This window comes from Phyllostomus hastatus, unplaced genomic scaffold (assembly GCF_019186645.2).
Source record: "Phyllostomus hastatus isolate PE091 unplaced genomic scaffold, TTU_PhHast_1.1 phas_scaffold_78, whole genome shotgun sequence".
Taxonomy (NCBI): Eukaryota; Metazoa; Chordata; class Mammalia; order Chiroptera; family Phyllostomidae; genus Phyllostomus; species Phyllostomus hastatus.
In genome coordinates this window covers 70753338-70766621 of record NW_025334041.1, presented here as the reverse complement: position 1 = coordinate 70766621, position 13284 = coordinate 70753338, and the positions used below count along the sequence as shown (strand labels likewise).

The window sequence follows — 13284 nt, the reverse complement described above, 5'->3', positions numbered from 1 at the left end:
AGTTTAAGAAAAAGAAGACTCTCATTGGTATTTTGATAGGGATTGCATTGAGTATGTATATTTCTTTAGGTAGTAAAGATATTTTGACTATACTAATCCTTCCAATCCATGAACACAGTATATATCCTTCCATTTATTTGTGTCCTCTTCCATTTCTTTCTTCAATGTGCTTAATTTTTAAAGTGCTTAATGAAATACTTAATTTTTAAAATGCCAAACTTGTGCTAAAGTGCTAAAGTGTTAAATTTCTAAATACACAAACTTGATTTTAAAAACAACTTGTTAACGGGGAGTTGTCAATGAGTACAGAGTTTGTTTTGCAAGATAAAGTTCTGGAGATTGGCTGTGCAGCAATGTGAAACTACTTAACACTACTGAACTCTACACTTAAAAATGGTTAAGATGGTAAATTTATGTTAAGTGTATTTTTACCATGATTAAAAGAAATCTACAAGCAAAATAAATTAATAAGTAAAGTGGTGATTAAGACTGTCAGGGTGGGCCCTGATCCAATATGATTAGTGTCCTTATAAGAAGAAATGTGAACATGCAGAGACACACCAGGGGTACATGCTGCATAGAGGGATGATCACATGAGGACACAGTAGCAAGAAGGCGGCCATCTCTACAAGCCAAGAAGAAAGGCCCAAACAGTTCCTTCCCTTATCTTCAAGGAAACCACCCTGCTGTCACCTTGACCTTGGACTTCCAGTCTCCAGACTGTGAGAAAATAAATTTCTGTTGTTTAATCCACCTGGCCTGTAGTATTTTCTTATGGCAGACCAAGCACACTAATTAATACAAGATGTATTAATTACATTTAATACAAGATGTGTATTTAACTAAATTAAGATGTGTATTAATAAATTTAATACAAGATGTATTAAAGCATGTAACTTGTAAAATATTTTTTCAAAATATAAGAAAGCAAAGAATAGAACTGAAGTTTGATTTTTTTCCTTTTTTAAAAGCAGTACCTCAAAACCACAATGAATACAATTTCATACACATTAGGAAGGCTATTATTTTAAAAATCCCATAGAAAATATCATTTGACAAGGATGTGTAAAATCAGAAATCTTCATACATTGTTGGTGGGAATGTAAAACGATAAAGCCTTTGTGAGAAACAGTATGGTGGTTCCTCAGAAAGTTAAACGTAGAATTACCAAATAATCCAGAAATTCCATGGCTATGAACATACACCCATGTTGTGAGAATTACTCACAATGGCCAAAAGGTAGAAGCAACCCAAGTGTCCATCAACAGAGGAATGAACAAACAGAATGTTGTAGCGCTGACTGGTATGGCTCAGTGGGTTGGACGTCGACCAGCAAGGTGAAAGAGCACTAGTTTGATTCTTATCAGGGCACATGCCAGGGTTGTGGGTCAGGTCTCAGGTTGGGGGTATGTGAGAGGCAACCAAAAATGGATGTTTCTCTCCATCTTGTTCTCCCTCTCTTCCCCTCTCTCTAAAAGTAAATTCTATAAAAATCTTAAAACAAAACGTAATATATGGCCCTGGCTGGTGTGGCTCAGTGGTTGAGTGCTGGCCTGTGAAGCTAAGGGTCACACTGGTTCAATTCCCAGTCAGGGCACATACCTGGATTGTGGGCCAGGTCCCCAGTAGGGAGTGTGAGAGGCAACCACACATTGCTGTTTCTCTCCCTCTTTCTCCCTCCCTTCCCTTCGCTAAAAAATAAATAAAATCTTTTTTAAAAATGTGATATATGCATATAATGGAATATTATTCATCCTTAAAAGGAAAAAAATTGACACATGATACACTACAACATGGATGAACCTTGAAAAGATTATAAGCATAATAAGCCAGATACAAAAGGACAAATACCGTATGATTCCACCTATATGAGGGATCAGAGACACAAAGTATAACAGTAGTTATATGGGGATAGGGGAGGGGAAATGGGGTTTTATTGCTTAGTGGGAACACAGTTTCTGTTTGAGATGATGAAGAAGTTCTGGAAATGGATAGTGATGATGGTTGCACAACACTGTGAATCTACTTAATGCTACTGAACTATATTTAAGAATGGTTAAAATGGTAAATTTTATGTTATGTATACCTTATTATGATAAAAAAGGTAATACCTGAGAAAATGTGATGTCATAATCCCTGTAGAAACCAGTTCTTTTTTTGTGGGAACTTTCTGCATGTTCGACATCTGAATCAAGGCTGTAGTCTGAATTGTCATCACTAGATGGAGAATTATGCTAAAGAAGGAGAAAACAAATATGTTACCTTTGCAAAGAGAAGAATGTTGATTTTTTAAATTTTTTATTATATTATAGAATACCCATGGGGATGTGAAGTACAGCATAGGAAATGGAGCCGCTAAAGAACCTATGCATGACCCAGGGACATGAACAATAGTGTGGGGCTGGCCTGAGAGAGTGGGGATTAGAGGGGGCCAAAGGGGGAAAAATTGGGACAACTGTAGTAGAATAATCAATTATACATAATTAAAAAAATAAAACAAATAAGATGAGACTATTTCTAAACCTATCCAGTCTCCATGAGGTCTTTCATATACAAAACATTCCTGCAGCCTCTGTTCATGGTATTTCCCAACAGTGGAACATTTTCTCCCTTTCTTTTCTTTTCAAATTCCATTTTTTAAAAATATGAACTCTAATCCTTACTCCTGCCTACCTTTCTTCAGTGTCTTTTATGTTATTTGAACTGTAAAATTAGCACATTCCCAAATGTCTAACTTTGTACACTACATTTTATTACATAGTTTTCACTTGATAATTGTTTTTTTGTTTTTGTTTTTTTTTATATTTTATTTATTTATTTTTAGAGAGGGAAGGGAAGGAGATAGAGAGAGAAACATCAATGTGCGGTTGCTAGGAGTCATGGCCTGCAACCCAGGCATGTACCCTGACTGGGAATCAAACCTGTGACACTTTGGTTCACAGCCCATGCTCAATCCACTGAGCTACGCCAGCCAGGGTGATAATTGTTTTATGGCTATGATCAATGTACCTAATCTCACCAAATAAAATAAAAGCTCTCTGTAGAATTAATGTATTTTTCCTCTTTAATCAATGTATTTGCCATAACACTAGCCAATAAATTTGTATATACTATCTGCTTATTTCAGACTAGTTAAAGACTCTACAGACACATAAATTAACAAATCTTATAGGGAGAAAGTTTAATAAAACGAACCTTAGGGGAAAAGGGGTCTGGGACTAGTCACAGTATCCTAGGAGAAAGAGGTATTGAGCTGAGCCTTCCTACCTGAGATTGTATAACCTTCTAGCCTGGAGCAGAGGGCAGCCAGTAGGAGACAGGCCTGGGTTGCAAGCAAGAAATCAGCACATTGAACTGGTATGATGTTCTGTTATATTTCTAACAAAACTTAAAAAATTTTCTGACAGCAAAACAGATGCTAGAATGTTTCCTCTTCATTAGGCCATGTTATTTGTTTTCTGTGCAAGAATTGCTTTCTCACACAAAATCAAATGTGGTGTATACTTGGAACCAACTGGTAGAATTTGTGGGTTCAGTAGAAATGGAGCCTTCTCATACTCCAAGTAGGGAATTTGTGTTTTCTGTCTCTGAAACTTCAGTTCATCTTTACACACACGTTTGAGATGCCCCTCTATTATATACTAATTTTCCACAGGCATTCGGTCTATATCTAAGTTTATTTCCTGCTCTGTCGGTCTGTCTGTTTTCCATGTACCAGTATCACACTCCACTCCTTTAATAACTGAGGCTTTCCTATGTCATAGTATGTTAGGGTCACCCCATGTATTATTCCTATTTGGGTGTTCCTATATATTTCTGTATGGTAGTTTTAACGGTAAGTCCACAAATTTGTTATTCCCCTACCTTTAAGGCATGGGGATTCATTCCTCCCCCCTTGAGTGCAGGCTAGAACTAGAAACTCCCGTCCAGCAAATAGAATGTCAGAAGTGATGGCATGTGCCTCTGAGGTCAGGTTATAAAAAGACTGTAACTGTCATCATGGGGGCTCTGCTGGTTGCTCTCATTGTCAGTTCACTTGCTTGGGAGGAAGCCAGCTAAGACCATGAGGACATTGAGGCATCCTGCAGAGGGTCTACATGGTAAGGAGCCAAGAGAGTGAACTCGGAAGAGTATCCCGCTGCAGTTGAGCCTGGAGATTATTACAGCCTCAGGAGAAATGCTGAGCTACAGCTACCTAGTTCAGCTTCATGTACATTTCTGATCCACAGAGACAGGGAGATAAATTTTTGTTGGTTTAAATTTCTAAATAAGTTGTTGCAGCAGCATTTACTAACATGATTGTGATGTCCCAGAAGGCTGTGCCGCCATAACAAGTATCTACTGTAAAAGGTAGCAGTGGTTTGAGAACCAGGAAGCGGATATAGACTGGAAGGACTTAAAGAAGCATTAATTGGTGAAAATCTGAATTGTCTTGAATGATTGTTAGCAAAATTAGAGTGTGTGGCAACTTAAAGGAAAGTAAGAGCCCTGGCTGGTGTAGCTCAGTGGATTGAGTGCCAACCTGTGAACCAAAAGGTCTCTGGTTTGATTTCCAGTCAGGACACATGCCTGGGTTGTAGGCCAGGTCCCCAGTGGGGGCCACATGAAAGGCAACCACACATTGATGTTCTCTCTTTCTCCCTCCCTTCCCCTCTCTCTAAAAATTAATAAAATCTTAAAAAAGAGGAAAGTAACAAATATCTTACCAAAATTGGAAGAAGGGAGACCCTTGTTACCAAGTTTACTAAAATTGGAAGAAGGGAGATCCTTGTTATGTAGTGGTAGAAAAATCAGCAACAATGTTTGTTACGTTCAGGAATGTGAAAAACAGAAAATGTGTCTAATGAGCTAGGTGATCTGGTTAAAATTTTGAAAATATCCATCTATGAGGAAAGATAAATTAAAAGTTTCAAAAGTTTTTACCCTTAAAATATCTAATTTTATTTTTGTTTTTCCTATTTTCTTTATTAGTTTGGCCAATGGTTCAAAAAAGTTGTTGATTTTTTTAAACAACTTGTTTTTCATCTAATTTTCAAGTTCTGCTTGTAACATTACTATGTCCCTCCTATTTCTTTTTTTTTCTACTTAAAATATTTTATTTTATATTCAAAACTGGTTTATACAAATAAATACATATACATGTATTTAACAAGTGTTCAAAGTAGGTCTTCAAACTAATCTAGGCTATAAAAATAAGATTTTTGTTTTTCCAAAAACACTTTTGCCTCCTACTTTTACAGAAAGTTGGTGAGTCCTATGCTACTCTCCATGGGAAGAGAAAACCCATGGTTAGAGGAAAAGGTCCTACTTAAGATTAACAACAGATGACACAAAGGCCAGGATTCAAAACCAGTTCTTTGATTCCAGAGTCAGTTTTCTTTCATGATTGCAGGGAACAATATATTTTTTTTCTTTTTTTAAAATATATTTTATTGATTATGCTATAATCAACAGTTGTCCCCTTTTCCCCCTTCATTCCCCTCCACTCTGCACACCCTTTCCCACCCACATTCCCCCCCTTTAGTTCATTTCATGTCCATGTGTCATAAGTTCTTTAGCTTCTACATTTCCCTTACTATTCTTACCCTTCCCCTATTTCCTCCCTACCATCTACACTACTTATTCTCTGTACCTTTTCCCCCTCTCTCCTCCTCCTACTCCCCTGTTGCTAACCCTCCATGTGACCTCCATTTCTGTGGTTCTGTTCCTGTTCTAGTTGTTTGCTTAGTTTCTTTTTGTTTTAGGTGTGGTTGTTAATAATTGTGAGGTTGCTGTCATTTTACTGTACATGTTTTTTGTCTTCTTTTTCTTAGATAAGTCCCTTTAACATTTCATATAATAAAGGCTTGGTGGTGATGAACTCCTTTAACTTGACCTTATCTGAGAAGCACTTTATCTGCCCTTCCATTCTAAATCAAAGCTTTGCTGGATAGAGCAATCTTGGATGTAGGTTCTTGTCTTTCATGACTTGGAATACTTCTTTCCAGCCCCTTCTTGCCTGGAAGGTCTCTTTTGAGCAATCAGCTGACAGTCTGATGGGAACGCCTTTGTAGGTAACTGTCTCCTTATCTCTTACTGCTTCTAGGATTCTCTCCTTCATTTTAATCTTGGGTAATGTAATTGTGATGTGCCTTGGTGTGTTCTTCCTTGGGTCCAACTTCTTTGGGACTCTGTGAACTCCCTAGATTCCTAAAAGTCTATTTCCTTTGCCAGATTGGGGAAGTTCTCCTTTGTTATTTGTTCAAATAAATTTTCAATTTCTTGCTCTTCCTCTTCCCCTTCTGGCACCCCTATAATTTGGATGTTGGAACGTTTAAAGATGTCCTGGAGGTTTCTAAGCCTCTCTTCATTTTTTTGCATTCTTGTTTCTTCGTTCTTTTCTGGTTGGTTGGTTCTTTCTTCCTTCTAGTCCACTCCATTGATTTGAGTCCCAGTTTCCTTCCCATCACCATTGGTTCCCTGTGCATTTTCCTTAATTTCACTTAGTGTAGCCTTCATTTTTTCATCTAATTTGTGACCAAATTCAATCAATTCTGTGAGCATCCTGATTACCAGTGCTTTGAACTGTGCATCTGATAGTTTGGCTATCTCTTCATTGCTCAGTGGTATTTGCTCTGGGGCTTTGATCTGTTTTTTCATTGGGCCCTTTTTTTTTCTTTTTTTTTTGTCTGGTTGTGCCTGTTAAGTATGAGGGGCAGAGACTTAGATATTCCCCAGAGCAGGGCAACCCACATGGCTGGGTTGTGATGCTGTATGTGGGGCAGGGTCTGAGAGGGAACAATGGCATTTGCTCTATTCTCTGTTGGATTTCAGTCCCTTCTGCCACTTCCCCCAAACAAACTGGTCCTTTCTGATGCTGATTTACATGTGGGTGGGCTTGTGTACGTTCTAGGACCCTGTGGGTCTCTCCAACACACTCTCCTGTGAGGCTGAGAATCTCTCCCAGTACCTCAACCCCCACAGGTGTTTTCAATCAATGTTTTGAGGTTTTATTTCCCCAAGCTGGGACCCTGGGTTGTGTGGTCTGACTTGCTCCCCAGTTTCGCCTGGTTTATTTGCGTGCAAATGTGGGACTGCCTGGTCAGCCAGCCGCCTTGCGCACCATGCCCTGCTTCACAATTGCTGCCTTGCTGGGTCTGCCTGTTGCCACTCCGCACCCTGGGTCTTCCAGCTGCCGCCTGCATGCCCAGTGCCACCACTTCTTTTTGCTTCGACCTCTCTTTGCCAGGAAGCCCAACTCCACCCTTCCTACCAGTCTGGATGAATGTGTCTATTTTAACTCCTTGGTTGTCAGACTTCCATACAGTTCAATTTTCTGTCAGTTCTGGTTATTGTTTTGTTTCTAAATTGTTGTCCTTATTTTGGTTGTGTGAGGAGGCACAGTGTGTCTACCTATGCCTCCATCTTGGCCAGAAGTCCTCCCTCCTATTTCTTTAGTCTTACTTTGCGGTTTTCTAGTTTTTAGTACTATAGTTCTATAATTTTTCTTCTGGTAATCACTTTAGCTGTACTCCAATAACACTTAGATGTCAAGATTTTATCATCATTTTCATGAAATTCTGTAGTTTTAATGTGTACTCAGTTTTGTATACAAAAAGTATAGCAAGTATTCAAATTAAAAAACAAAGGCATTTTTGTTTCTTGACTTTGTTACTAATGTCTAGTTTTATTGCATTGTGGTTTATTGCATTGGAGTTTTCTTTGTGGCCTACAATATGGTTTGTTTGGATGTACTTGGCAAGGAAATACATTCTCAGGATATACAGCTTACTATATATTTATTATATTTCTTTAATATCCTTACCACCTTTTCATCTACCTGGTTAATTGTTTTGGGTTAAGGGAGGTATACTGGTATATCTCCTGTTATTAGTGTGTTCCTTCCTATTTCTTCTCATAGCTCCTATAGTTCCTGCTATATGAAGGTTTGTGTTTTGGATGATATGAAATATTAGTATCTTCACTGTAAGTTGTAACTACTAACATAAAATGCGCTTGTTTCTTTCAATGCCTTTTTGACCTAAACTTGACTTTTTCACATATCAATGTTGTGACTTCTACCTTCTCTTTCCATTTGCCTGTATAGCTTTACCCATTTTTAAAATCTTTCCTTTGTTCATAGCTCAGAGTTGGACTTTGCATTGTTTGGTATATCTTTTGGTATTTAGGAAGATGTGTGTTTAAGAGACTTATTATGCATGAATAAAGAGAGTGAAGCAAGGTAAGGATTTGGGTTAATAGATCCCCTCCACACATACCTATGTTTGGGTAGTCACCTCTTTGAGAGGCGGAGGTGGCACCACCTTTACCTGTCAATCAATATGTAACTCCCTCAACCCCATCCCACCAACTGTATAAGTCCTCAGAATAAAGGAAGAGTCCTCTTTTTTTGGCCACCTGGGTGTTTACACCCATCCACTGGTGACCCTGCTTTTGTCACCCTTGCTTTTGCTTTCCCATTAGAACTTAGCACTGATAAACTTTGCTTACATGATAGCAGGCTTGCTGATCTTTAATTCTCTACTGCATCAGTAAGAATGGAGTTTCTGAGAGTTTCTCCCGTGACATGTAAATTGTGCAGTGACTTAGATTTCACTCTTTTGTCTCCAGCCATTTGGACGCTATGAGTACAGTTTCTCACCTTTGGGGTAAAGGAAATGCTGTGCTGTGAGGGTGGGGCATTCAAAGGTGCTACTCCTGTATTTGGAGGGAGAAACAATGAAATCTGAAATAAGTGTCCAGTTCTGCCCTGGCTCCAAAGACAAAAGAGGCAATTCTTCCCTCCCACCCAAATCCTTGGCTGTCCCTGTGTGAGTGGAAGCCTCACAGAGGTGTCTGAGGTCCATCCCTAAGGAGTGCAGAGGCCTCACAGGGAACTCCCATCACCCACCACCTGTATTCCTTAGCCTTTTCTGATTCTAAATCTGGCCAGAAGAAAAGTCATTTAGATCGTGGGCCTGTTATAAACTTGCAGCATCTCTCCCCCAGGTGGCTTTTAGCTTCTCTCTCTCCTAGGTGGTTTCTCATAGCACCTTTCTTTTCTCTAGCACTTCAATTTACATTCAAATACCCCTGGCAGGACCTGCAAGGAGGGACAATGTTACATTTGCTAGGTGAAGGTCTTGCTCTCTCCCTCTCAAGAAACTGCTGCACCCTCGGGCAGGGGTCAAGCACTTAAAAGCCACTAGGGTGCTTGCTTCAACAAAGACATCCATGAGAGGATAAGCTGGGATGTGGATGGGCACAGAATGCTAGGTTTCCCACCAGCTGCAAGCAGAAGTCCACGTCAGAAGAGGCACACTGTAAAGCAATCACCTTTTAATCCTTGCAACATATTCCCCACTTAGGTTTAGTTCTCTGGAGAAGGCAAGATTTTAGCCCTTAGTGGAAACTGCTGGCTTTTCTAGGTTCTTTTCTCCTAATTATGCTTTGTCTTCACACATATTTGCTTCATTCTTAAGTTTCCCCCTCTTCATTTCATAATATACTCCTTAGGTGAAATGTCTGGTAACCTAATCACGTTTAAGTTTTAAGAGAATTATTATGCATAAACTATTTCCCTTATACTGCCATTTTCCATTAACCTGAATCAGTGTCTTCTTTACATACTGTTTGTTTACAAATAGAACCAATAATGAAATTAAACAGTAACTCCTTCTTCTGCTTTCTCTTTTTCATTCCTAGGATAATAATTTGAAGTATATCCTTTTATTCTCAGCTAATGTCTATAAGGTAATCAATAAGCTTATCCTGCTTACCTGTACTCTTCTGTTTTTCCTGACATTTTGACAGTTGCAATGTTCTGATAATAGTATTCTGCCCCTTTGTGTCCATTTAGTCCTTGTTTTATAAGTAAAATATGTGTGTGTGTAGATCATTTTCATTTTCTCACCCAGTCATTCATTCCAGTACCATTCAATTTTACATGGTCCTCTTACATTCTCAAGTGAAATAGAACGACAAAAGCCCCTCTCAGCTTCTGTTGCTGTTCCCAGTTTGACCCTCAGGCTTCTTCCATGTTCACTGGGGACCCGCCATTTGAGCGGAACACCTGTTGGCAATTTGTTTTCTGGAAGTTCCTTTACCTTCTCTCTGCTTCATTATGCAATTGTTGTTTGTGGTTTAGTCTTACACATTCGTATTTCTGACATTTGTGGGGATAACTTGTTAGTTCATTTTTTTGTAGATATTGCCAGTAAGTTTTTGATTTTGCTATCCTAATTGCTTTGTTTTTATGGGAGAAATTCAGGGGATTTCAAAAACTACATCACTCCCCTAAGTTCGTTGTCAGCTTTCCCTTCTCTACTCCAATTCACATCTATTCAGCATTCTGTTTTCTTGATAGCATTTGTTTTTTCATTGGTTCACTGCCTTTCTCCATCCCTTCTTCATCTCTAAAAGAAGAGAGACCTCTTCACTTATTACTGTAACCCCAAGCACACAGCACAGAAACTTCCACAGCAAGCATGTGATACATGTGAATAAACCAATAAATGGATGGACAATGCCAGTGTTGTTAATCTGTATCTGCAGAGAATGAAACTTTCTTTTCTTAAGCTTCAGCATCCCACAAACTTCCATCAATTAAAAAGATGTATTTTAATTTGCATTAAAAGCTACTTTATTTTTTAAATCTTTAAAGTAATTCATATAATATTCATGTTCAAAAATGTATTAATCACATAAAGATGTAATCCATGTTTTATTAGAAAATAGGCAATGATTTATACTTCCTAATCTTCAGTATTATATATTTCATAAAAATTTACCAAAAGAATAAAAAGTAGATTCTAACTAACCTTATGTTTCTCACGTTTTCTCCTTTTGGATTTTTTCTTCTCTCTTTCTTTCTTGTGTTTTTTCCTTGATTTTCTGTAGGCTTTCTCATTTTTCTGCTTCTCATCCTCTTTTGTTTCCTGTTCTTGTGTTTCTTCAAATCCTGCATCATCTATTTCACCATCTTCTAATTCACCATCTTCTCTGTAGAAGATAATGAAAATTTTAATTTTTAAATGTTAAATCTAAAACAAATTATTACAAAAACATTTCCAAAAGAAAAGAAGCATGTGATAAGCATTTAAGTTATAATAACTTAGATCAGGGTTGGCAAACTTTTTCTGTGAATGACCAGAGTGTAAGTAAATATTTTAAATTTGCTGGCCACATACAGTTTCTGTGACAAATTCTTCCCTTTTTTTCAAAATAACCTTCAAAAAATGTATGAACCAGTCTCAGCAGCCAAAGTGTGCCAACCTCTGACTCAGATTAAGATTACTGACTCTGACAAAATAAATGCATAAATGCAATACCATTCCAAAGTATTGCAATAGTTACCATCCACTAAAATACTTTATAAAAACGTGAAGCTAAAACACTTGAGGAAGAAAACAGAGACTCTAACTACAGAAGGGATTTTTAACTTAAGGACCTTTGACAACTATAAATAGTTTTAAGATAAAAGCAATCTATATTAATTTTCATCATCAGAGTAAACTTCAACAAGCAAATTTCAACAGGTAAATAACAAAACTTTAACCAAACAAAGCCAAGGCAGAATAGTAAATTCCTCAACTTGAATCTGGAAAAAATATTCATAGTAAAACCATAAATCTAATTCTACTTCCCAAATACCAGTATCTTTGCTATTATGGAGGCTGAATCCTAGAAACAAACCTTTATGTTGATTATGGCATGTTCACAATTATAGAAGCCAAAGTGTTCATTAATAGTATTTTTAAATGCAAATTCACCAATTGATCTACATGTGAAGATAAATACATAAAATAATTCTAACATTTAATCCTGCTTCCATACAGTTTGAAAAATGCAAACTACTACAAATAGTAGATGGTAGTACAGAAAGACAGATGTCTGTGTGTGACTGGAAGCAAATGAGAAGCACCAGAACTATCGTATGTGCATTTTACTTAAAATTACCACAAATGTGTGATTTCTAAAATGCAAAACTGATCACGTCACACTCCTGCTAAAAATCTTCAGTGATGATGCAATAGCTCACATTTGCATCAAAACAATTCACTGCGATGGAGGAGGTGGTCTCAACAAGATTGGCTATGAGCTGGAATTGCTGGACAGTGAGATATGTATATAAGAGGGTTAATTCTACAATTCTCACTTTATGGGTAAAGTTTTCTATGATAAAAAGGCAGTATCACTGACTGAGGAGGATGTCAAAACCCCTTGATATTGCCAAAAGGCCCTTTATCACAGAGTCCCTGCTTACCCAGCTATAGTACTTTCAATTTCCTTACTTTCCAAGCCTGAAATACTGACTTAGAGAACCTCATTGCCTGGCTTCTCTCAACACTCACCCCTCACTCCTTCACTTGGCTAATTCCAATTCAATCTTTAGGACTCAGTTTAGATGTCACTTTCTCCAAAAAGCCTCCACTAACTACCCACATTTAGGTGAAATGATCCATCCTAAGTACTCCCCTAATAATTCTCATCTCTTTATCACTGCACTCTAGACATTACATTTGAATAAGTTGTTCATTGGTTGGTGGAAGCAGGGTATATGAGTGTCTTTCATAGCTTATCTCTAACTCCTAACATGATACACTGCTGCTTACTGAATGACCAAATGTATAACATCCATAACCCTTGCCATTATAGAACAGCCCATGATATCATCCCAAACAGACAGTGAAATCAATGTTATTTTCTTGTAGTTTCTATTACAGAATCAAAGAGGTATATATCCATTCAGGTGAACTCGAAAATTTCTTGTAAGGCTAGGCATTCTAGCTGTTTTAAGAAAAAGGCTCTGAACTTTTATAATATAATAATGCTTTATGACCCAAGAAAAACGAGTGCATATATTCACCAAAAGACAAGTATGAGGATGTTCTTAGCAGCTTTAGGCATAATAGTGAAAATATTACAAACCACCTAAATCTCTATGAACAGGAGTGGATACATAAATTGATACCTTACTTATACAATACTATCAAGCAAATAAACTTAACTGCTATATACAGTATGAAGGAATCTCATGATATAATCATAAGAAGCCGGACATGAGAGATTCATTTGATGCCATTCACGTGCACCACAAATCCACGTTTACATTAAGTGAGAATAGTGATGACCTCTTGAAAGGTTGTAACTAACAAACACCAGGTACTAAGGAGCCTTCTGGGAGTTCAGGTATTCTGGATATTATCTGTGTACACTATATACACATATACTATGTGCAAAACTTCGTAAGTTGTACATTTAAGAATTGTTTTTTACTGTCTAATTTTACACTGTAAAATTTAA

General features: G+C 37.6%; 1 protein-coding gene across 2 annotated transcripts in view; it reads right to left on the bottom strand.

The window, feature by feature from the left end:
- The window catches only part of ZC3H6 (zinc finger CCCH-type containing 6), a 59231-nt gene that overhangs the window by 28558 nt on the left and 17389 nt on the right, over nt 1-13284 (bottom strand). For both annotated transcript variants that reach the window (XM_045827199.1, XM_045827200.1), the window contains exons 2-3: nt 10800-10980; nt 2112-2234 (exon numbers count right to left, since the gene is read on the bottom strand). In XM_045827199.1, the coding sequence (XP_045683155.1) occupies nt 2112-2234; nt 10800-10980 (304 nt within the window). The remainder of the gene's footprint in view (nt 1-2111; nt 2235-10799; nt 10981-13284) is intronic.